Source organism: Merops nubicus, unplaced genomic scaffold (assembly GCF_000691845.1).
Source record: "Merops nubicus isolate BGI_N331 unplaced genomic scaffold, ASM69184v1 scaffold33546, whole genome shotgun sequence".
Classification (NCBI taxonomy): Eukaryota; Metazoa; Chordata; class Aves; order Coraciiformes; family Meropidae; genus Merops; species Merops nubicus.
Genome location: NW_008616173.1, coordinates 13645 through 39151, shown reverse-complemented (window position 1 = coordinate 39151; position 25507 = coordinate 13645). Strand labels below are relative to the sequence as shown.

Below are 25507 nucleotides of genomic sequence, written 5' to 3'. Positions count from 1 at the left end.
CTTGCCAGAGAACACACATGGAGTGAGCTCAGTCTGTTTACTTGAATCCTGACTCACAGAATCAAAGAAGCTATCCTGATACTAGCCTACAGTATATATACACAATCATATGGGGGTATACCCAGCACATTCGGGGGTGGGGAGGAGCAGAGACCATGCTCCTGAACCAGTGATTACCATATTAGAGACACAGACTGTGCATGAGTGTGTCACCTCAGCTGTAACACACTGATGCAGTGAAAGCCAGATGATATCCCAGGCCCTCCATTACAGTTCTACCAGTGTTCAGGGCTGCAAATTTTGGTATTCAGAACAAGCCATTTGAACGTGCAGTCTTCTGTCTCTGTTGTCTTCCCCAAGAAATTCTGCTAGTGCAACACTGTTGAGAGCTTATGTTCAGATGAGCACTTAACATTTGAGAAGAAAAAGCTAAACCTTTCAGATTGTGTGTAGCAAGTGTTTCTGTAAATCTTGAAATTAGCCAACACAAAATTTTTTGTACAAAGTTTGAAGAAACATTCTGCAACTTTTATGAAACAGGCCAGTTTGGACCATTACTTCCGACTCAAGAACATCCAACAGTGACCCAATCATGTCATAGGTTCTCAAAGTGTTCTTGTTCTAGAAGATTAAGAAAAAATTATTCTTTCCAAAGACAAAAACATACTTGTTTTAAACCTTAGGTATACTTGATACGCTCATATCTCCATCATGAACATATTTGACTTAAGCAGTAATCAGTCTGGGCAAGAAATCAAACAGGTTCTTTCGGTCCAGATCAACACTGCTACTACCTTCAGTCTGTATCAAAAGGGCTCACATCTATTTGTAATCATCAGCAGCTGAACATCAGAACCAGTACAGACAAGAAATACTTGTCATTTCTCCTGGTGCAAAATTCCAACAGCACACAGAGATGAGTTAGCAGTCTTCTCTACAGAGGAGGTGGGGGGGAAACAACCCATCTCGTTTGCTGCAGGTCTTGAGCTTATTCCTCACACGGGGAACACATTTTGCCTTCTGTGAACAGGTACATCACTGCACAAAGCACTCAAATCCCGCGTAATCTCAGCATCACTTAAACTGGGCTTGAAAGTGGCAGACTAAAGCACACAAATTCTCAGTGTGAACATAGATTTATGATCCAACACTAATTTTCTCCTACATACTTGTTTAAATGGTACTTTAGAACCAATAAAAACTTGTGCCTTTATTAAAAAGATAAAACAAAAGTATAAAACAGCATTTATAAACCATCAAGAGTCCCATAGAAAAAGCAGGGCTCTTCTAGTTCCATTTTCTAACAACACACAACTGCAATAAGGTTTTTCTCAGGGGTACTTTACCATTCTGTCTCACACAGAACACTGCAGACATTAGCAGAACACAAAACAATTGCCGATTCCTTTTTGGACTGGCTTTTCCTGGTATGCTGAGACACTTGTTGAAAGTAATAATCTGCTTTTTTTTTTTCAGCTAAAACCCAACTTTGCTTCTTTGAATGCTTTCTTGATATGGTTAAATAAATCAAGTTAAAATGATGAGGGGGCTCAATCCTATAGCAGAAAAGCAACACTCAAGTAAAAGGCTTCCACGTTGTTGGCACTGCCTTGCTCCAAAGCACAGGTAGAAGGAATCCTCAGTCCAGAAAGGCATGGAGAGCTATGACCATGGGGTAGACTGGTTAGGAGGAAGAGGGAAGACATCCAGTCTCTTCCCCATTACCTGTCATTTCAGCCATGTATAGATGCACTTCAGACTCATCAGCCATGCTCTATGTTGATTCTTCTTTTTAATTTTCTCCTTTAATTTTTTTTCTTTTTTCCTTCTTTCTTTCTTTCTTTCCGTACCCTGAAGACTGGCTACAGAATTGAATTCTGCAGTGCCTAAGGTATTGAAGTTTGCCCCTGGGGAGGGAGGATGTACCCCCACCACTGCAGCATAACAGAAATGCATAGTTCCCACTCTGGACCTTGTACATCCCAGCAGGGCACTTCACGATTTGGCCCTTTGGTAGCAGTATATAACTCAGTGTTGCATAAATGCACGTTGAGAATCTTAAGGCATCTGTCTTAACTTCCCTGCTCTGCAATAGTGCTTACAAGAATCCATTGTACTGTGCAGAAACTGTAATTGTCTCTTCCTAAAATGTTCATGTTCCATATTTTATTGATCAACTTCTTCCAAACAGAATTAAGTAATATTCAAGCACAAAATGTGTTGTAGAAACCTAGTGAAACAAAAAGGTAATTAGTGGAATTATATCATTAGCTCTGAAAAAAAAAACCCTTACCATAGTGCATTACAAGAATGCAGCTAAATAATGAGATTTTCAGACTCCCAGTTCAGGAGAGCAGTTAAGGCAACTTCAACTCATAATTAGCCTTCTGGGAGGCATGGGGTTTTCGTAATTTGGTGTTTTTGTTTTAAACCTCTTAGATTTTAGAAGATTATCTGTACTCAAGTCAATGCATCACCTGTGGCTGAAGTCTCCTGGATCCTTGACTGGCAAGAATTGCTCATTCATTTTTAAGTAAACTGATAGGGAGACAAATTATATTTGCCTAGGTGAGACTGGGGAACTGCTGGCTGGGGGACTGGCTCTCTCTTGCAAATTGTGTTCTTGTCTCTAGAATAATCTGTGAAATCTGAAACTGCCTGTTTAGCAGATCAGATTCTTTTTGCTAGTCAGGTAACAAATCCAGCACTCCCCACTTCCACCTCAATTACAGGATTAGTCTGACTCAGATCTAGCCAGCCCATGTTTCCTGCACTACAGCATTACTCCCATTCTTGTCTTCTGGACAGCCATTCTGAGTTTTAGACTTCTCTCTCACTCATCCAACATCAGAGGACTCCTCTGCATTCCATGACTAGTGACTTTTGACTTCAAGATGTCTATTTTTGTTTAGTCATACATATACAGAAATGGCAAACAATTACGTTCGTCTTACCTGTTTCTCACTGAGATGGTTGGTTAGTAATAAGCTGAGATCAGCTTTCCAATGAAACTATAATATTCTTTTTTGCACCTAAAATGTGAGAGAGTCTCAGTTATGTGTTTTCTCAAGATTTGCACAACAAATAGCAAACACTTCAAAACAGAAAGCACATTTATTGTGTTGTGCCTATTTTAGAAAAAATATCTTCCTTGCCCTAAATAAATGTAAAAAGATCCAAAACCCTCAGTGAAAGTGACAATTTTCAATTCATTACCTTAGTTAACTCCTTTCGGAGCAGAGCATGAGACACAAGTTAGCCTTAACTTCTAAACATGCCAACTTGATTCTACGAGACAAATTTTTTTCTACTTTACCCCAACCAATTCCTAATGCATTTTTAGGCCCTAAGAAAAAAAAATAAATTGAGAAACCCACCATAAACAAAAACACAGACTCATGAGTGGTGCCAGCTAACCTGTTTTAACATTCTCCTCTTCAGGGCCACTCTCCACCCACTGACTGTCATTGGCTAGCAATCGATTTTGTGATTCACTGAGTGGCCGAGTGGGAAAGGACTGATTGGCTCCGGGGCTGAAAAGGAAGCAAAGTCAACAGGAATTCTGTAATAGCAGTAGCTGCTTATTTCAGCAGTGAAGTTACTTAAGGGCAAAGCAAACGAAAAATCCTACACTGCCAACAAGAAATGATCCTTGGTCCTCCAGCCCAAATTCTCCTATAGGTTTGTTCCGGCCATTAGTCTAAACCCTCACCTGACACAGGCCACTCACAGTCCTAATGGAAAAAAGCAGATTGATAGCCAAGAAATGGCATACTGACAACAATGCTGCTGCCACACAGCTAAAAAGAAAACCTAACAAGTACTGTCTGGAAGAGCAACCTAACTCTAGGGCCTTCTGCTGAACACGTTCCTAATGCCAAAGCATACTCTGCTGTTTGTACAAGGGTCTTGCCCTTGTGTAAATCCGCCAGGCTGTGTTGCGCTGGAAGCAATTCTTCTCTGTGTTGCCTCTGAAACACTCCAACACCTGATAATTCAGGTGACCTATTGACAACAACCTCCAGCTACAGATTTACCAAGCTATACAGAGCACTTCTAAAATGGCACATGTAAACACCCCCAGAAGCTTCCACATAGTCCTGTATCTTTCAATCTAAAGGAAGCTTCCTGAAAATACACTGGAGACACAAACCATGCAAATCCGGAGAGGTAAAATGGAAGGAGCTAAAACCCTCCAGTACTAAACCCCAGCAAAAGCCACAGTGATCTACCTCTCCTGCAAACTGTGGCTCAGCATCCCTTGTTTAAGCATGGTAGAGGAGACGGAGCACAAATAATGCCTTGCCTCTCATTCAAAAAGATATCTTAAACTTTCTTTTCCATGGGCCATTACTCAGTCTCCCTTAGGACTTGCCTGTTGTTAAGAGCCAGTAAGCTCTCTTACATTCTGTATTACTGTTTCCTTAGAGCCATATCCTGTTACAGGGCAAAACCAAGAAACAGCCATCCTGAATCAAACAGCACTATTTTTTTTGTCTTGATCCATTCTGTCCTTCCCTGAAGACAACAAGAAGTAAAAAAAAAAACAAAACAAAACACTATATATATAAAAATAATTCTAAAACAATTTTTTTCTCTGTATAAAGTACATAACAGTAAAAAATCAGTGTCTTAAATGCTACAGTTACCTTTTGGCAGGTTCATTTTGGCTTGAGACAGTAAGTTGTTCTGGATCCATAATCACCAAACGAGTTGGAAAATTACACCCGTCGCCCAAACTAAACCAGAAACAAGGATTCAAATCACTGTTTGTAGTTGACTTAAATGAACTGAACAAGCACCCATACAAAAGGCAAACGCTACAGGCTCGAATCCACTACTTGAGTGCAGTGTTGAACTCCAGCTTTATGCAAGGCAGTTCTACCACTAAGCCAGATGATCAGTTAATTCAGTCTTGGAGCTGAAGTGATTCCCACCCTAACACTCAGGATGGATTGCTGAGCACAGCCCTACTCTATGTATTTCACAAGCATCACTTGTGTTTCTGGAGACTGTAGCCTTAGTCTTTCCCCAAACCACTGTGCACACATAGTCAGGCAATCTGGTATTTACAGACCCAGAAGTTTCAGCATAAATAATATTCTGGTGGCTATGCTTTCCCCTCTGCCCATTATTTTGAGGTCAGCTAAGCCATCTTTGAAAGCAAGTTATTCAGGGTAAAATGCGGTGGCAAAACAGACTGCTCTATCTACAATACAGCTTCTGTCTTTAAGCACAGTAAAACAGCTGAGGCAGCTGAAGATCTTGTTTTTACCTCTGCTGTTTGCTACCAGACTTCAGATTCACAAATGGGCTCACTGATACACAACCCTCCAAAAGCAATGTTGAAATACAAGCTCCTACTTTTGCCATCTGCTGACTTTTGGGAGTGGTGGGAGTGGGCAGAAGGTCAGTCCTGCTTCATCAAGCTTCTGATGTTTGTCTGCAGCTCCCTAACACTGGCTCAGGCGAAGTTTTAAAACCAGTATTTTGCACTACATCAGAATTTTTCTTGCACTGCTGCTTATTTACATGCACTCTCTCAAGCAGCTTTCAATACTGAAACTGCCATCTACAGCAAAAGGAAAGCTGTCAAGTTTTTTTAGGGGTAAGAGGGGGTGTTTTTACACTGAAGCTGTTTCAATGCAGCTTAAGTTCAAGCATTTGGATGTCCTCTGAGTTGTTGATTTCTGCTGTACAATCATACACTAATGCTACCACCAGAAGGTGTACGAATTCCAAAATACTCTTCTCAAAGTTTTCCAAACTTCCGTATTATAAGGCCCTTGTCAACAAGGACCTTGTCTTTGAATGAAACTCCTGAGTTTGGTCAGTTTTCTCCTGCATGTTTTCCTTACACCAGTATTTGTAACACAGGATTTGTAAGTTAGCTTTTCAGTTGTGCTTTACTTTTTAGGAGAAGGGGAAGCAAAGTGAAAGTTGTAGTATCAATATATTCCCCAATTCATTCCCATTCAGACTGAATACCTGGTAAAGATAGGGAGTAGCCAATACTTCTTCTCATCTCCAAAAACTTCCCTCAGATTTTTGCTGCATCCAAGAGAAAAGCCATTTTTATCAGGGCCATTTCGAAATGTGGGTGCACGGAATGTTTCTGTAAAAGAAAGACACGTTGTAGTATCTCTAAAGTTATAAGGAGTTGGGGAAGATGAATAAACAGACATGAACTTCTCTATTGTGAAAACAAGTGTGTTGGGCAACTGAGACAATCTTGATGTGTGTTATGGGAAGGGAAAAAGTAATCCAGTAATCAGCATAAAAAAATAATCACAGGGTTAACAACAAAAAGTAAGCCAATCACATAAGCAGAACAGTCACTTTCCTCACTTTATATTTAAAATAAGGTCTAACACAGAGCTAAGCACTGTCAGCATCCCAAAGATTCCACATCCTTCATTCTTTGAGCAGAAGACTTCCTCTTCCAGAAGCAATTTACCATAAGCACTACTGGACCTAAACCCACACAGGATAGCTTTTTCCACTTCTGTCAAGGCACGAAGTTGAATTACGAGCATCCTATGGTATCAAAGAAGGACGAGATCTATCACATTATAAACACAGACACCATGAACTATACACAGACACCATGAACTACAGCAAAACACCATTAGTTCTCTAGTCAGTCTGGTTACACCCTTGGCAAGAACCAAGAAGACTCACTGGTCTCTCTCTACAAACAGCTTGTCTTTTTTTACAATCATGATCCAGAAGCTAAATAAAGTACTGACTGTGTTGCCAATTATGACCACTAACTTTTGGGCAAGAAGTGTGTTAAAATTTTCTTTAAAGCTAAAGAGACTGTGAATAATCCTAAGATGTAGATATGTCAGAAGGATTCAGAAACCCCTCCTGTAAAGCAACAAAAAAATTCCTTTTCCTCCATCAAAAAGTTCTAGCAAGTGGAAAACTATTTGATGTTTAATCAACACTTATTTTTGAGGACAGAAATTTAACTTTCACTGAATGGCTTAAGATTTTGACTTAGTTGTGGAAATACCCACCAGTCCCTGTCCTGCCTCACCGTACAAAAAAACACTTTCAAAACCACTTTGGCATGAACTTCAGATATTTTAACTAATGCCTGTAACTTGCTTATGCTTGTCACTGCCATTTAAAGCATTTAGGCACAGAAATTACTGGATTCTATTTTATTATTTAGCAAACGCGCACAAGTGTTTCCATTTTTATCACACTACTCTTACAAGCCACTTCCTAATAGTGAGATCCATTTTATTTCACAGGATTTAGGAATACTCTTTTGAATGTAGTTCATGTAGTATGTTCACATACAGTAGAACCTTCATTTTGGTTGGGCCACTCAGCTACTCAAAGCACTGGAACAAGAGGGTTACCTGCAAGTACCACCTGTGTTACTGAAAACTCCATAAAAGTGCAACAGAAGTGCATAGTGTCTCAGAGATCTCAAAAATGCAAACAAAACAAATGAAACATTCATCATGAACCCAAAGGCTTGGCTAGCAGAGGGCCCTTAAACATGCTTAATTTTCCTATACATTTCACCTTTAATTACTTTTAGCAAATACGATTACAAAACATTTAAAAATTCCATTTATATGTGATGGTATATTTTGTAGGCCTCAGGTTCTCATCAGCTTGCTGGCTTTCTGTACAAGGAACAGTTTCATATTTCAGTTAACTGACCTATGGTTGATCTGTTTTTGCCAACTAGCCAGCAGTGGTAGCTGAAGAGTGACAGTATGCTGATGAAGAACATGGCTGCCACAAAGAAAAGGAATAGCACGTGGAATTTTGCATGGGCATCTCGCAATTCAATCTGAAAGAGAGAAAGAGATTAATATGGTAACACTTTCTAGCTACTAATGCAGTATTGTCCCTCAACATTTTCTGCCATGCCCAGCCTTATATGTATAAAAGGCTTCTGTAAGGCATATATATATATATGGCATATATATAACACCTCACTTTTCACAAAAAGAAAAAAAAGAAAAGGTACAAACCCAGCTTTCATCTCATGTCAAACTGGTTTAAAGCTGGTGGGCACCCCTTCCACCTGAGGTTAGTATCATCACTGTGTACATTCATTTGTTAGCTTGTATATGCACAGCAGGGGGCAAGGAAAAAAAAATAAATCCTATACTAAAAAATGTCAACTGTGCAGCCAGGACCAAGGAGACTTGCAAAAAACACGTCCAAAAATCACTTTCTTCAATGGGAAGAAAATACAACAAAAACATCCAAACCCTTTCCTGACAATGTTAATAATACTGAACCTGCTTTTGAACTGGTTCAAGGAACGTAGAAGGGAAATGGCTGTCATATTGTGTCTGCAAGACTGCACAACTCCTGGACAAGACCTGGGGCACGTCTTCAATTTTTGATGATCTCTAAGGTTTAGGCAACAGCCAGCATGTACCTAACCAACCAAATTTGCCACGTCTGACCAGGCAGGAATGATTCGCTAGAAGATCTACATGAATAACAACGATTTCAGTACCGCCACCATATAAAAAATAACATCCCGCCCATAATGGGTAGTGGATTCCACCCCCAAGCCCAACTATCTTTAGGCTTAAACTTTCAAGAGGCCAATGGGATTTGTAACAATACTATTCCAGTTCTATATCCTCAAAATCACAGTACTTTTAAGTAGCTGACCTTTAACAGCACTATGAAAGCAGAGAGGCTATTTTTATTCAGCTGTTTAGTTAGCATTTGCCATTACTTTTTCCATTAGCTCATTCAGTATACCTATTTATCTAAGGCTGATTTTTTTTTTTCAGGCTAGAACATATTTCAATTAAAGTCAAGTGCATATAGGTATATCTACGTCCCTGTACACTGCCTATACTCATAGGCAGGAGATTGCAAGTCTCCTCCCATATATGATGGTGTTAACACCCACCGTGAACAACTGGATTTGAAAAATTATAGTAGGAACAGTATTTAAATAATTACAGCAATATTGGATATTACCTGTGGACAATTCTCTGCAGCTTTCCCATGGCAAAGCTTTGCGCAAACAAAGACAATTTATTAAAAACTAGTATTGTGTTAAGACAAAGTGTTTGAAAACAGCACAGGCTTTGTTAAGAACAAAATGGTTGGTGTGCACAAGTGCTCTTGGATGTGCCAAGTTCCAGTGCCCATCAGCAGCCTTAGCCCCTCCTCTCCAAGAGAGCGGAGGAGAGTACATGAGAGCACACTACTGACTTCCAAGGCATGGTGTTTCCTGCTGCAGCATAGGAGCACTGCTATTCAGATTGTGGCTGGATTGCTTTCAAGTGGTTCCTCGGCTTGAACAGCATGACTGCACCAGGTACCTTCTTTGCTAATTGTTTCCATCACAAGTAATGTTTATGAGAATATAATGAAACTATTCATAAGGTCAGAAAAGCCCAGAATACTTCAGGGCTATAAGCCAATGGTTTATAAATTACAAAATCCTTCAGTCAAAATCATAAAAAAAATAAAATTGCCATCTTGGGCACAATTTTTTGTTTAAAACAAAGAACTCATAACACATCAGTACAGTTTTTCTTTTTCTTGATGTCCTTCAGTACTGAGATATGTTTGTGGGCTGTATCTTTAGTGTAACATCTGAAATTGAATCAGTACTTCAGAAAATAAAGCAAGAAACAGGAAAGATTAGTTTAGATTAGCTTTTAAATTCCAAACTTCATACCTGAAGAGTGGTATTAGCTGTCTTAGCTAAGATGCTAGCACTTGACTCATCTATTGTAGCCAATGTATGGCTTTTAAGTTACATTGATCTGCACAGAAAGCCTAGGGAGAGCCCAAGCAGTTACCTAGGGATGTGCATGATCCCCAGGGAGCATCTACCTCTTCTGATTACCCAGTTTCAGCTACTAGTTTTAGGTTCTTGAATGACAGTTGCAGAACTGAAACATCTTTCAAAAAATGCCAATTCTTTCTGGAGACAGGCAGGCAGTAATCCGAGTACCTGTAACAGGCTTATTCACAACTCTGTGCTAGCGACAATCCACATGCCACAGCATGTGAAAAGAGCGAAACTTCAGACTTTAGTTATTTAGAATCATTATGTTCAGCAGCAGCACAGAAGCAGAGACTTGCAGGTGGGAGAGCTGCACAGCTTACAAAAAGAAGCAATTTGCACATTAAAATTTGGGCTACTCAGCATATGTTACAGACAGCCTATCATTGTTCTGAAAAGTCCCCTACAAACTATTTCACAAGCATACAGTCATTTAAATGTATGTCAGGTCACCAAAAAAAAACACAACAAGAAAAGTGCTGTCAGATCTTGATTTGTCTTTTACTCGCCCAGTCTAACTTAAATCCAGAAAAAAATCACAATAATTTGGAAGACAATGAAAGGCACTGAAAGCATCTGGAAAATATACGGCTTTCAAGGGGAAGGAGGTGCAGCAAGCCTGAGAGTAGATACAGACAGACACTGAGAAGTACCACCATGCACTGTGTAAACAAGGCATCAAGGACTGGGCGTGCAGCCAGTGCTGGTGCATGTGTCAAATACATCTGGTTAAACTGAGGTTTTATCTGCTCATCTTTAACTACTTCCTAAGTAGAAATAAAAATTTCTTAAGTACAGGAAAAGTAATTATGAGTATAAAAAAAGAGTCATTACTTTTCCCATCATCTACAAAACAGATTTTAACATCTGTATCAGTGTGTAGTCTTGCAGTAAACATTTACAGCCAGTGTGGTTGTTCACTGTATGGACAGTATCAACACCTTTCTTCAGCACTTCTGCACAGAGCATGAAAGATCCTACGTAAAAGTCTTGCGTGTGCAAGTGGGAAACAAAGACTTCCTTCAGCAAAAGAAGTAGGTGTGCATGTCTCACAATGTCTGCAAGTATCTGTGTCTGTGTCTTGTCTCTGTGCAAGTATTACCAGAAGGGATTGCTAAAATCTGAGTAGCTAGCACATACACCTTCACAACTGCGTTGCTACAAGTTCTGAAGTGACCAAGGCTACACTCCCCAAGAAGCAGTTCATCTTCCATCCCAACACTGGATATAAACAGCAGTTTGAGTTTGTTCCACACTTTCTCTGAAAAACATCTACAAGGAAGCCAAAACGAAACGCTACTGTCTGAAAGTACACTAACATTTCTGTTAGTCAAGCTGTGGGGAAAAACCAAGAGAAACTAGAGAGCCTCAAGAGAAAACATCAAACCAGTAAACTGCCCGATGGTGTAGCAGACAAAGCTGAGCATTAGCAATATACTGCAGCAGCCTACAGACAGCAGGTGGGAGCAGTGCTCTGCTCTGATCTGCAGACAGATGCGAAGAGAAGCTTCCAGGACTCTGTTCCGCAGTCAGCTGCACTTGCCTAAAATCTTATGTACTAGAGACATGCTAAATTTTGCCAGCCCATATGATTATGGTGCTGCCACCTCTGTCTGAAATTCTGCTTTAATCAGTCTATAAGATCAGAGGAATATTAGCTTTGTGGTATATTAGAGTATTAACCTACTCTAATGATAAGATCATGTCATCACCAGATTTTGTCTTAGAAGTAACTGGAAGTGAAAGCAACAAGTGTAAGCACAAAACTACGCTGTCTATTGTCACATTTCAGAAGTAGATCATGGTTGCAGGAAGCATTTTTAACAACTAAATCATTACAACAAACAAAAAATATCAAATAATAGATATATAAGAATCCCACTTAAGTTTACTTCCTCTGCTCAAGGGTCAAGCTCAAGATTGTGTCCGAGGGGCTTCAGAGGAGCCCTGTTGCAAATGCTGGTATTAAATGTTCATTGTGGTCACATGTCCGCCAGACTTTTGCTGCACTAACACTTATGAAGTGAGGTGACAAAGCAAATTCACTTTTTTTTGCTCAAGCACTGACTGGTACATATGTAAGAGAGCATCTAACAGTTCCATTAGAAATGGTGTACAAAGCACTGGAAAGCAGCCAGGCAGATGTCTGGGGGAGGCACATTTCACAAATTAAAAATTTAACTATGTACAGTCAAGTAAGACAGAACAGCAGAATCAGACTATTTCATTTGAAGTATCTGTCAAGTCACAGCTATGACTGATAAATACATCTGTGTCTTTCATCTCTCACAATTCTGACAGCTCAGTTCCCACGGTTCCTTGTTCTGCAGTGTCAGGCCACTATACAGAACTGACGGCCTAAGAGAAACATCATCCTTCAGCAGGTCAGACCCATAGGCTTAGATGAACAGGACAAAAGCTTTTTGCACTATCTTACCTGTCTAATGGCAACTGTCTCAAAGAACAGCTATTCTGAATACACAGCCAAGCTCCTCTTACCCTGACACGGTGACATGTTTTTGCTCCATTGAAGATTATTTCTATCACTACAGATAACGACTGCTTTTCCCAGTTACTCTGACAGCAACTAGCATCTAAGAAATGTGCTGTTAATTCCTTACACAGACCTGATGGGGATCCTTCCACAGACCTGATGGGGATCCTTCCACTTAGAAGGAATCATGCTAGTGAATGGAAACTGAGGGAATTGTGACACTAGGTCTTCTGCCTAGAGACAGAAATGCACAGTACAAGGTTTGGGAGATGAAAGGGAACACCACCAGAAGACACTGTTCCACCTAGAATGACTGGAACAAAACTGATAGGAGGAATAGAACACTGACATACAAGGATGGTTGCCTTTCACATAAATCTAAGATGTGTGTAAGTATTGATTGTTTGGCAACTGATAATAGTTGCAAGAAAGATGCGTATCACTAATACTGTACATATCTTAGCATTCAACCTGTATCAGATTGGTAAAAGTCACTAGTATGAAGTTCAGACCCTCCTATGTAGGGACTCCAAAACAGAGCTTGCTGAGTTCCCAAGAATTAATCCACCTTATGTAGTAGCATACTACCCACAAGATAAATCTAGGGAGACACAAAAATTGTTATATATATATATATTTTTCACATTTGTCAGTATTTTTATACATATATGTGTGTGTATATACATACACATGCATATACACATGTAGTTTTTCAACATGGGCAGTTCTTTCTATATCTACATCCAATACTCCCAAAAAAACCTGAGCTGTGCCACTTGATTCTGATGGAACAGAGAAACTGCATAGTGTCCTCATCAGAACTTCTTCCCCCAAACTGGGAGAACTGACAGCCTAAGAGATGTGGTATACTTTGGGCAGTATACCACATTTGATTCATTAATATTCGGAAAGTTCTCCTGCTTCAGTCACTTTTATTGATGCTGTTAATGGTAAAGAACTATGGAACAGAGTAAATGGTGAGTGACAACATGCTGATGCAGCCTCCAGTAACACATGCAGGATTAAACAAATGAACAACAACAAAAAGCCTTAGAACTTACTGTCCAAAACTTTATGAAGTACTGCAAGACTGTAGCAGCAACAAACAGACAGCACAGTAAGGAATGCATTAAAAACAGAAGGAAGAATTTGTAGTTAGAAAATCCCACACAATTATTCACCCTAGAAGGAGGGGAAAGAGAAAGAGGTTACTGTGATATACAAAAAATAAAAGAAAACCCAATACATTCAGCTTTTGCAGAGCATAACGTGTATGATGTCAGAGGTATGTCCAAAACAGTCTGGCACTAGCATTTCAAGCCACCATTTTGAATGAAGTCTCTTTCCTCATTCCCAATGACCTTGGCCCCTCACATAAATTTGTCCCCCTCTCCTCCCCCCCCCCAAGTTCTACAGGACAGGAGCTGGGCTGGCAAAGCGTACGAGACGTGCAGCCTGCAGAGGAAGCGCCTCACACGCTAGGAACTAACTGCAGGCAATGCAGAAGATAATCCGAGCCAACAGCCAGTTCAGTGGCACTTGCTCTGCTTACAAAACCACCTTCAGGCCAATTACAGGCAGCAGTATTTTCATAGTGACAACAGGTAATATTTTACTGACTACCAGTGAATACAAACTGCAGAAGAGAAACTAAGTGGGCCTTCTGTATCAGCTAGAATTGAAAGCTGACTTTCACAGTGTGGCAGGTATCTCTCCTCCTGGTACCACCACCAAACTAAACCAAAGAAAGAAATGCCACTTCTCATAGCTCTTATTAACACCAGGGTTTCTCCACGTGAGGAGAAATTGAACAATTTGGGCTACTAGGCCTACAACTCCTACATTGAAACTCATGTTAGGAACAAGATTTATTTTCACATACTAAAACCTCAGGAATTTATGTGAAAATCAAGTTTTACTTCAAAATTTCATTTTGGAAGCAGCATCTAACTCATTATTATACTGATTTTTTTGTTTTTATAAACTTACCATGGACAGTGGTGGTCCATTTTGAGTACACATCTGAAAGAGAATTTCTAATCAGTCAGAGGAAAAGACATTTTATTTCTAGGACACATTTTTAACTCCTACAGGTTTGTAGGTTTTTTTTGTTTGTTTGTTTTCAAGTATTTAGCCTCACTGTATCTTTTTCAAGTCCTTCTCAGTCATACCAATTCTCTGTATTATAGCTACCATCCTTTCAGTCAGAAGGACCACCTGAGATTCAGAAGAGTTATGAAGAAAGTTTCTCAAATTAGCATGGGGAGCATTACTTAACAACACCATGTAGTGGTTCATTAAGCCATGCTAGTTTTTATGTGCACATTGAGATAAGACAAATCCAAGGGACCCTCCAGAGTTGTGTGGTTAAGGTGTGTTAGCCTGTCATTCACTTCAACTAAGTCTACCTTAGGGTTCTTTTATCACCTTTTTTTTTGTTTGCCACTTGTTTGTTTTTTAAAACTAATTGAGAAAAAGAGCAGCAGAGTGGGTAGGTAATCTGCATAGTCCACATGTCATTTTCATCCAGTTTTAGTATAAGGCCAGATACTAGACATTTCAGACACAGAGATATTCACTGTATTTGCTACTAAATATGATTTTAGTCAATAGATGTGTATTAGGTTCTTCAGTTAAGCAGACTTCCTCAAGCTCAGCCTACTGAAGTCTTATTCATAGCCTCAGTCTTCAGTGCCCTTACTGACTTCCCTGATGATTCAGAAAAAAGCTAGGTGATAGCAGTGATGTCTTTGAAATGGTTAAGGCATGAAATTCCACTGTCAATCTTCGAGATAAGATTTTTAGCATTATTAGTAGGACACACCTGTTTCAAGGCTGCAAAAGCAAGATACAACAAGAGAGTTCTATAATAAGCATTTGCTTGTGCTGGTATCTCAGACCTGCCTTTATTTTCAATAGCTGAATTTTTTTTTTTTTTTTTTTAAAAGCACAGTTTTACACAGCTACAAGCAGGTTTCCTAAAACATTTTGTCACTTTGGACAATAGAGCTGCAATAGTATCCTGCGCCAACAGGAGGAACTTTGCTCTTTCATGAAATTCAGGTACTGAGGGTCTGAGAGAGGAACAAACAGTAAAATGTCCAGTTATGCAAGGGCTGACACACTGAAGACGTGAACAAACTGAAGCGACTGCAGTAGAGAGAAAATCCATCGTTTCAGATTCAGTAACTTACATGTCACATGAAGAACAATGGTGGCAGCGGTCAGGTTTGATTAGCTGGCATCGATCGCAGTATCTGATAGCTGCATTCAAGTGGCAAGGGTCAGGGCATTAGAACTCTCTGCAGTTGACAAAGATTCTCCCCCTTAACATGAACCAAATCTTAAAGAGCTTCCTGCCCTCCCAGGCACACCTATTCACACAGGTGTTCATATGCCTATTCTCATATGAGATTTGCTTTTCAGTTTCAGAAATGTAACATATGAAAGCATTTAAAACACCTTCCTCTATTACAGCCATACTGAGTCCATTTCCATTTACTCCCTCGCCTCCCAGTCTTCCCATCCTTCACCCTCTGGCACCAGTCCATCACTTGCTTCCTTCTGGACAGGGTACCTGGGCATACTATTGTGAAATGGCATTCTTCCAACAAGCCAGCTTTCTGTGTTAGCTTTCTCCAGTCTCTTCAGCAAATAGTGATCTAGCAAACTGTTCAGTAAATCAGCTTTTCCTCATCTTTTCTGGGTATTTTTAAACAAGCCTTCAGGCTCTTCTCAATGGAAATAAGACATCAGCACAGACTGTTTGAAAGGAGGAGGAAAGCCAACACCTACAGCTAAGCAGAACTGCAAAGAGCTTCCCAGACCACTCCAGGAACTTAAGACTGGGACTCCCTTAAAGGAAGGCTTGTATTCAAGAAAGTCACATGTCCTTAGACTTTGCTTGGAAAGTCACAGTGAACTTTGTTAACAGTTATTCCAAGTAGTTTATGGTTTTCTATGGAAAATTCTACAAGGTTGCTAGTTTCAAGAAAGAAAACCAGATATATATACACACATTAAAGCTAGATTTTTTTTTTGCCTTATTTTTAAAGAATATACATATGTATAAAGACAGCAGTTTCACAGATCATTCATATATAAATTTGAATAAAATCCCTATCCACATTAAAGGCAAATACAGAAATAGCCCATAACTCACTTTGTATCGAATTACAGATGGGAATGAAACAACATTTATTCGTTCTTAAATTCTAGCCTTAAGTATGATGTTTCACCTCCTGCTGATCTGATACAGCTCAAAAAAAGAAGACTGAAAGGGGATATAAATGATTATAAAATTGAGTAAAAAGTTTAATTTTCTATTAGCTATATTTCTTTGCTGCAATTATTTTTTATAGCCACAATTAAACATTGTAATCTCTCTGCTTGTTAGAAGAGTTTGTTTTCTTTTTTTATTCCAAATACTGGCTACATGTTAAGATCCCCAGACAAAGGACTCCAGTTTCTCTTGGGGGGGGTGGAGGGTGGGAAACTTGCCCAAAGAAATTACAAAATAAGGTCATGGCCGTTGCAATATGCGCTTAATAGATTGTTCAGTCAGTGACATCAAATGAATTTCACTGAATTAAACTAGCAGCTTCAGGAGCACTGAATTATCCTTATACCTCACCTCCCGATGCTGTTGTCGTATAGATAGGCAAGTCTTTAGCAGCTCTTCTCAAAATCTCCTGCTGGGATTCTGGTCTCTCCTCTTTTTCATATTGTTCTTTATCAGCTTTTGATAAGCAGAACTAGGTAGGAGGAAGAAAATGGCAGAACAGGAAGAGATTACTTATGTGTGCTAGTCAAGCTCCAAGATCCTTTGTCTCTGGACAACCTCCACCCACTGACCCCAAAAAAAACACATTAAAAAAAAAAAAAAAAAGAATGCTACAGGAATTACTGAAGAACCTTAAAACTCCATGATGGCCCTGGGCATATTTTACAGAAAATCTCTGTCTCTGCTTCCTTATCTATAGCATTTTCTCTTCAACACAGAAGAAAACAGAGACTCAGAGGAATTTTAAGAAGGCACAATCTTTCCTTCAATTCCTAATAAGTGTAAATTAATTGATCTCTGAACAAGGTACAACAGTCCTTCGCTGTCACAGGGCACTAAAGTTCTTATTCCACTTCCTGTCTCTGACTGAAGAGCACAAACAAGAAAGGGGTGGGGGGAAAAAAAAAAAAAAAAAGGAGGGGGAAAGGGGGGTGGGCCTCACGGTTTAAGCACAGAAGTTGAAAAGCATTTAACTGGAGTTTTTCCTTGGGAGTGGTCAGGATTAGTCTCAAAATCCATGAGCTGTATTGAAAGCAATTTCATCAAAGCCTGTACAGCTTGAGAGAGAGTTAAAACTCTGAGTAAAGCATGAGGACCATTCCTGTTGAAGCCTCACTGAACTGTAAAGCTTTACCCAAAGATCCTGGAGAGCTTTTACTCACTTGTGAAACTCTTAGTTCGGCATCAGCTGAAATGATGAGCTTTACCATTAAGCTCTACAAAACCCAGTGTGCTGAAAAGACCCTGTGGAGTGGGGGGCTAAGCTCACTACTTCCTTTGGCGTTTTTCTGTTCCAAAGCACTTTTAAACTCTGAGCCTTCTGCATGGAGTATAGGAGCCCTTTTTATGAGCACACATAGACAAAGTATTCATAGTAATGAGTGGAAAAATGCTGTGTGCAGCAGAACAAAAATTGGCTTAGTGTGGTTTAATGTGACCATATTTTTCTACCAAGAATATGTATATGATTAGCTCACGTGGATTTTCCTCTCATCCTGTACTTTTTCCTTTTGGATTACAGTTGGCAAGCAACAATGAAAACTCCACTTCAAGAAAGGAGGAGGCAGTAAGACATTTCTGCAATTTGTGTTACTTTTTAACCCTGAAAGCAAACAAGTTGCCTCCTATCTTACAGAACCTAGTTAAACCTCCTGTGATATTACAGTATCACCCCACTTATTGAGTCTACCCACCATTCAAGGGGGAAACCTGAAACACGTTCATGTTCACCCTTCTAAATAATTGGAAACTAGGATTAAACTACGTGAAGGGTGAAATTAAAGTTTAACATTTCAGTCATCACCAGGAGTTTGACCTATTTTTTAAATCCTAATCTCTAAAATAGAAATTTACACGCATATGAGAACTGGAGATGCTCACATCATAAGCTTAAGACAGATAGGAAACATCATGCCATCAAACACTGGTGCAGAATGCTTTCCTCCCTACTGCCCTTGTGAGTCTGCTAGGTGACCCAATGCCTGTCACCATGACCTGTAATCAGGCAGAGGTTGCATTAAACATGAAATACTACTTCTAGATGACATTTCTGTGCCAAATCATTAATGCACAGAAAAGGAACTAACTCACAAGATTTAAAACTTTAATTTGTCCAAGTAACGATAACATTACTCCAAAAATCCTAGCTAGGATTTTGGTTTTCTGAAGAGCTATATTTTTGTTCTAATTTCAGAAATTAATAGGGCCATGAGACAACAGTATCTTTGGACAATGGCAGGATATGTTCAAAGCCATCAAAAGATGTCTGTTACCACACAGCAAGCAGAATTTCCAGTGAGGTTCCAGCAGTTCTTACTGAAAACAGAAAGAGTCCCTTTGTTTCCTTCCTCTTTCTGGATCTTGCATAATGTTGATTGTTCTTCCTTGTGACAAATGTGGAGGGATTACACTAAGACAACAGCAGCTGCAGAACCTTTTTTTTAGTTCAACAGTAAGATCACAGGATGCTATTTGTTTTGCAAGAATCACTAATTTGAATGACTAAAAATATATATGTTTACACTCATACAGTGGTGAGGTTCTGAAGTCAGGCTTTGTTTTTAAGTATAGCCAGCATAGATCACTTGCTGGTACAAGAACAGAAGGGACTTGCCCAGCGAAAGTAAAAGTGGTGGTGGGTGGTTTTGTTTGGTTAATTTTTGTGTTTTGGTTTTTTTTTTTTTTTTTTTTTTTTGGTGTATGCGCTTTTGCTGTTTTTTGTTGACGTGTGTTGTTTGTTTGTTTGTTTGTTTTTTTTCCTTTTTAAAGCTAGCTGTAGAAGAAAATTGTATTAAATGTGATCTACCCTCACACCTGATATAAGAAATACTCATTACATGTCATATGCCCAAGCCATCCCTTTCACGTGCTGAATGTGAAAAGTTTGCTAAAACGTTACTGTAACTAAAGGATAAGCACTGTGAGAATAAGTTTTCTATTACTGAAGAATCCAAGTAGACAGGACAAGTTACTAGGCATTAGCTTTACGAGCAGCTCTAGTTCATATGGCTTTACAAAACCTGGAATAATGCAGCTCCAACCACATTTTAACTAGCTAATTTGCTTAACCTTATCATTTTCCTGCAGAACCATCCCAGATGAAGCTAAAACCAACTGCCCTGAAGAGCAGTCCCTTTGAATTTTTAGGTTTAACAATTCAGTACTACTCTTTTTGCTTAGCTAAACAGCAGAACAGTCTTCAGGTTTTTTTCCACTTTATATTCTGTGGCTTTAAGATACAGATCTCTAAGCCATAATTAAGCACTGCAGAGCAGTGTTTGCTTTTCCTTAGAAGCACGATCTTAACTCTTCAAAAATGTTTAAAATTGACATTAGCACAGAAAGTCAGACTTGCAGAAAATAGAATATAAATTCAACCCCCACAGAGCAGTCAGAGCCTCAAACAGCTCAGCCAATTTAAAAGCTTCATAAAACCAAGGAAGGGAGGGGAAGTAGTTTAAATTTGGTGCCAGTATTTAATCCTTATATACTCACTCCTTAGAGAAAATAGAAAACAACGTAATCCATCTCAGACATTGCAATTAATACTGCTCTTTTTCAACCCAAAACTTCTTACAGTGATCATGCTTTCTTTTTCTGTTATATAACCCTTTATATATTCACTTCTCAATTGTCCCAAAACTTTAACACCTGACTTACTATTAAGTGGCTCAGTCCTCCAGGCTGAGTATACACTGCATTACTATTTTTTTACCCAAAGAAAGGTCAAAACTGCCTAAAACGAAAATATAAAAATGTTGTCACTGTGTTTGATTTATCAATTTTAGAAATTCCAGGTTTCAAGCAAGCTACCTCATAGCAAAGCACTGTACATGCCTGTCAAACTTGTGATGAAATAAACACACATTGTGTAAGGAAATGTCATTACACAAAGTATACAGTATCTTGAGACCAACTCAACCATTTTCATTCACGATACACTGTCATGCTGTTCTATTTTAGATAATGAGAAGGGAAAGGTCAATCATGCGGCACTGCTAACAAGCCTCATCACTGAAAACAGTTCAGCTATTTATAAAAAAGGCACTGAGATTTTCCTAACATTATAGTTACCTCATGAGAGGGCGATGCAGGAGATGTGAAAATTGTCTTCCAATAGGACCACACAAACATTGCAAATGATAGATGAAAAATCACAAGGTAGATTACTGCAATAAAATACAAATAAATGTTTAGTCAATATAGTTGAAAAGAAATAAAATCCCTGATCTTTGATGAGTGCTAAACTACTATGCTGTGAATCACCTGATGAAATTAAAAGATATGAAAAACTCTTTTCCCTGGGAGGACTTAGCACTCTAGGAGTGCTCACTTTAAACAAACACACACCCATCGTCAAATGTGATGGCTGCTATTCATCAAGGAAATGATACGCTTTTATGTACAATTCCAAAAGAGACTTTGAAGGAAAAAAAAAACCAAAACAAGCAAATAAAAAAAAACCAACAATCCCCCCCCCATCAAACCACAACAAAAAAACAGAACTGAACACAGCTTCACCTGTGGCATGTAACTATACTTTCTGGAAAAAGATGCTACAATTCCATTCTAGATCATAGTAAAGTATTTGATAATTGACCTACAGAATTCAGTTTAACTTCTTCAATAAAAACAGCATGGTATCGTTCCATCGTAGAAGGCACTGGTCATCGATGACAGAAAGAACTCCAAACCATGGCTCTGGAGAGCACTGCACTTCCAAGATGAGAGCTAGCTGAGCGTTAAAAATTGTCCAATTACCTTCTTTCAAATCAGAGAAATATAATTTGGAAGAGTCCTGCTACTAAAGTCCTAGCGGCACCAAAAAGTAGAAGCCTTTATTAGGGAGCTCAATCAATTTATCAATGTTGCCCTGAGGACCAGATACCCAGACCTTGTGACCCAGGAAGCTTTCTTCCTTCCTCTAACGGTTTCTTTTATCACTTGTCAGGAGGAAACAGATCAGTCATGTCAGAACAGCAAACCTTGGAAAAGAAGTCATACTAAATATTTGCATTATCTTCACTTATATTAACTACAGTTGCAGGAAGAAGGAAACTATCTACTTTCCTGTACACATAAAGAGAGCCCCTTTAAGAAGCCACATGATGTACTTCATGGATGGCAGAACAGGCTTGGAAACTTTGGGAACTTCCAACAGCTCAGAAAATGCTTGTGCACAGTCACAGAAGATGTGGTCTCACTTTATCCCCTTTCAGGATTTTAATTGCTTGTTGCAGGCAGAAAAACTATATTGGATCTTTCTTCAGAGAATTATGCTTTTTACCTTTGCCTCCGACTCCTCCAACCTTATAGACAGATTTGGCAAATCTTCAGCTGTGGGGCTGATGAGAAATGCAAAAAAGGAAGCCCTTTTCTAAAGCTATCCTAAAATTCTCACCCTGATAGGAAAGAACTCATGCATCACTGTACTAGGCACTGAATAATTAGAAATCATCTTTTATTAAAAGCATACTATACACATTCAAACATAATGCAGTCAAGCAATTAAAATGTGAGAAAACTGGAAAAGAGGAGAAATGGACACAAAATTGGAGTGGAATCAGCTGCACAGACCAGAACTCTAGGGGAGAAGAGAGGAACTGAATAGAAGGAAAGAGGAAACGAGATACAGGGAAGGGCAGGGCACAGCACAACTAACTTACACAGTAAACAGCCTTTGTTTTATTCCATTCATAAAAATCACCCCCAGAATTCAGATTCTTTTGAAGGATTATTTTTACTGCACACACAATACTTCAGACAGCAGGACCTCAAAGTCTTGTCACAGGCTGTAAATGCCCCAACACCACACAGACACCAAGGCTGACTGCAGCAAATGCACAGATCAGTGCCAGTGCTACCAGTATTTACTGGGAAGAGGCAGCTGCTAAAATGCTCTTGCATTTTTGCAGTAACTGAGATCTTGGAATCTATCACTATCACTAAAAGCCAAGGGCCTGTCCTCAGTAGCCAAACTGGAGCAACTCAAGAAAGAGCAAGGCTCCCACAGCTCTTCCAGTAATAGGCACTGCCCAGTCTAGAGGAGAAAGAGCCTGCAATTGGCAGCCCATCTGGGCTGTGCATCCAACAAATTCTCGCTGCTTCTCCCACTCCTCTGCTGCCATTCCTACTACAATTACAGGTATCTGTCCTGAAAGTGCTCCCCAGGAAATCAAAGGGAGGGAAGATACCATTTTAGATGGCTTTACTTTGCCAGTCCATCTACCCATGTTTTGGGTAGCAGTATCTCCTCTGCAGACTACTCCCTGAAGTATCTTGCATCAGCTTCCAGCGCAAATATAAACCAGCCTCATTCCTATTCAGATCATTTCCTTGTAATCACAAGCTAGATGGAAAATACGACAAAAACCTCAAGCCCAAATATCTGTCAGTTTAGCCAGACTCAGAGGCATGAAGAAGTCCTGGATAAACTGAGAGAATCCAGGATTCCTGGTGCCATGCTCTGACCAAGTGAAGTCACTTCTCTTAAAGGCACTGATGCACATTAGACCATGTTTTATGCCCTCAGAAGGACAATGTCTTAAGACATGCTCTTAGAATCCTCTTAAAATATGCTAAGCCCTCCCAAGATTTGCCCTTAACATCCTTTTCTGAATAATTTTTAATACTACTTCCAAGACAAAGTCAGATTACAGAGAGGTAATAATGTAAAAGAGAATTACATTACACTGTTAAAAAATTGAAAGAATCAGAGTTATTTTATTCCCCTATCCTAATTGATATAAATCTAGACAAGAACACAAAATTACAAAGAAATAATTAGCCTTAATGGGGTGAAGAAATCACCACTAATTTAATCAAAAATTCTAATGAAGTACTGGAGTAAAAGGATTTGAACACAGTACACTGAAATACAGAATAAAATATATTTGCTCAGACACACATAATTAACTTATACAGCAACATTACTGATACCCTGGCCTTCTGACTGTTCTGATGTTATTTTTGGCTATTGTGAGTTACTTTACAGGAATTTTATAAAGCTTCCAATAGCGTTCATTTCAAATGAAAAAAGACTTCCCATCTCATTTTATGGTCAACTTCCCTGGTAAAGAAAGTCATGCATACAGGATTACTATGACATGCTTAGAATTGAAGGTGCAAGCAGCATGCAGGTGGCAAATGAAAAGCCTAACAGTCAGGTCCTTATTAATTAATCAAGCATTTTTCTTCTTTGTTAGATTTAAGAGCACCTGCTTCAGTCAGACAGGTACCCTGTTTGTTTTAAAGCCAGAGATCTGACTATGCAACACCACCATTGCTCTGCCAGGTTTCCTTAACTGAGACATGGCTCTTGTCTTCCTGGAAGAAACTGGAAAGCTTAGCTTTATGCATATCCAGGTCAACAATAAAGTACAGCAGCCCTCTGCAGAAGTTTGTGAAGTCTAGGTGATGCTCAGCTGTGCAATGTGATGTACAAACTCAGAGTAAAACACAGCTCCCATCTTACAGCTTAAAGTTGATTTTGGAGATTTTCTCCCTCTTTCACCTCTTCATTAGAAGATGAAAGGGGACAGAGTCCATCAAGGTTCTTTCCTTTCACACCGTGTTCCCCTGGATGTTCCCCATCAGGAATAAAATTGTTAGTCTAGCTTCAAATTCTATGCTCTTTTGCAAAAATATGTAAGAGATGAGAGAGCCTCTTACCAGTGGTCTCACATACTGAAGACATCCCTCTGTGGACAGTCAAAATGCAAATCTGCACTTAATCTACCACTCACTTCCCCCCATAAGCTGAAATGAACTCCCAAACAATTATCCCATCAATATTTTGTATTTTTTTAAAAAAAAAAAAAAAAAATTCTGTAAAAAGATGTATTTTGAACTCCTGGAATTGAATCATCCTTTACACTGTTTTTTGTTCACAATTAAAAGAAATGGCAGAGCAAGAATGCTGGAATGGTTTGGGTCAGTTTGTATCTCTGTAAGTACTACCCACTGTAGCATTACACTTGCTCAAGACAATGTGAAGACTTCAGTAAAGTCTGTCAAAAACAAGGCCTTAACCACTTGACCTGAAAATTTAAAATTGTAATGTGCCTTTGTGTTTTGCATAGTTCTAACCAGTCTTAAAGAACAGCTTACCAAATTCCTCAGAACTGTCTGGAAAACAGCAAGCAATAGAACAATTATTCCTCCTCCAGAAGTCTTTCAGGTCACAGGGTGTGTTCAGGAATAAACAGAAAATGGACTTGTGGATCTGCTACAGTTCCTTCTCGCTTTCTGCTCTTAGAAGGTACTTATTTAAAAATATTTGCAAACCTAAATCATAGCTGTGTTACTCACAGGTCTTGTCATCACCCTAGGCTTGTGGTTCTAGAAGCTAACCAGGTCCAATCTCACAATATTTACCTTGTTTCTTAGCACTAATTGACTCACTACACAGAGCATACAAATAAAGGAGCATGTTAATGTCTATGTCCCAGAAGACTTGCATGCAACAAAACTATTCACATCTTAAAAAAAAATTACCTTTTTCTGCAGTTGAAGAAATGGTAACTGGAAGAAAAAAAAAAAAGATATGGTAAGTCCACACTGAATCAAACGTTTGGCTACAAGTGAGACACATGAGATAACTGACTTGTCCCAAAGCATACTTCAGGTGTTAGTAGAGCCTCCCTACCCTGCTCTGGGGTAGAACAGGAGTCAGTATTCCTCCTGCCAGCTCTTGAGGCTCGGTGAGTCAGTGGAAGAGCTGAAGAGATCCAGTTCCCTGTGCTAACCAAGCAAGCACACTCCTTTTTGCAGACATTAATTATATCCTAATTTATGCATACTCCTCTTCAGGTATGCACCTAGTAAAGTTTCCTGAGTCAACAACTAGGCCAACACATGTACCACTGGAAAGCAGAAAATGAAATTAAAAAAGTTCTTACAGAAGTCCCTGTGAAACTGTTACATGTAACCTACT

General features: G+C 39.2%; 1 protein-coding gene across 1 annotated transcript; it reads right to left on the bottom strand.

Annotated features, from left to right (window-relative positions):
* Positions 1-1878: 1878 nt before the first annotated feature.
* ZDHHC20 (zinc finger, DHHC-type containing 20) lies at positions 1879-25123 on the bottom strand. The gene is made up of 12 exons (XM_008942769.1): positions 25069-25123; positions 20647-20741; positions 16924-17044; positions 15485-15554; positions 14280-14312; positions 13352-13472; positions 7684-7816; positions 5989-6115; positions 4650-4739; positions 3418-3533; positions 2955-3032; positions 1879-2230 (listed from the first exon to the last, which is right to left on the bottom strand). Exons 2-11 carry the CDS (start codon positions 20704-20706, stop codon positions 2995-2997), a joined length of 909 nt encoding a protein of 302 aa, XP_008941017.1. The 5' UTR covers positions 20707-20741; positions 25069-25123; the 3' UTR covers positions 1879-2230; positions 2955-2994.
* Between the last annotated feature and the right edge of the window lie 384 nt (positions 25124-25507).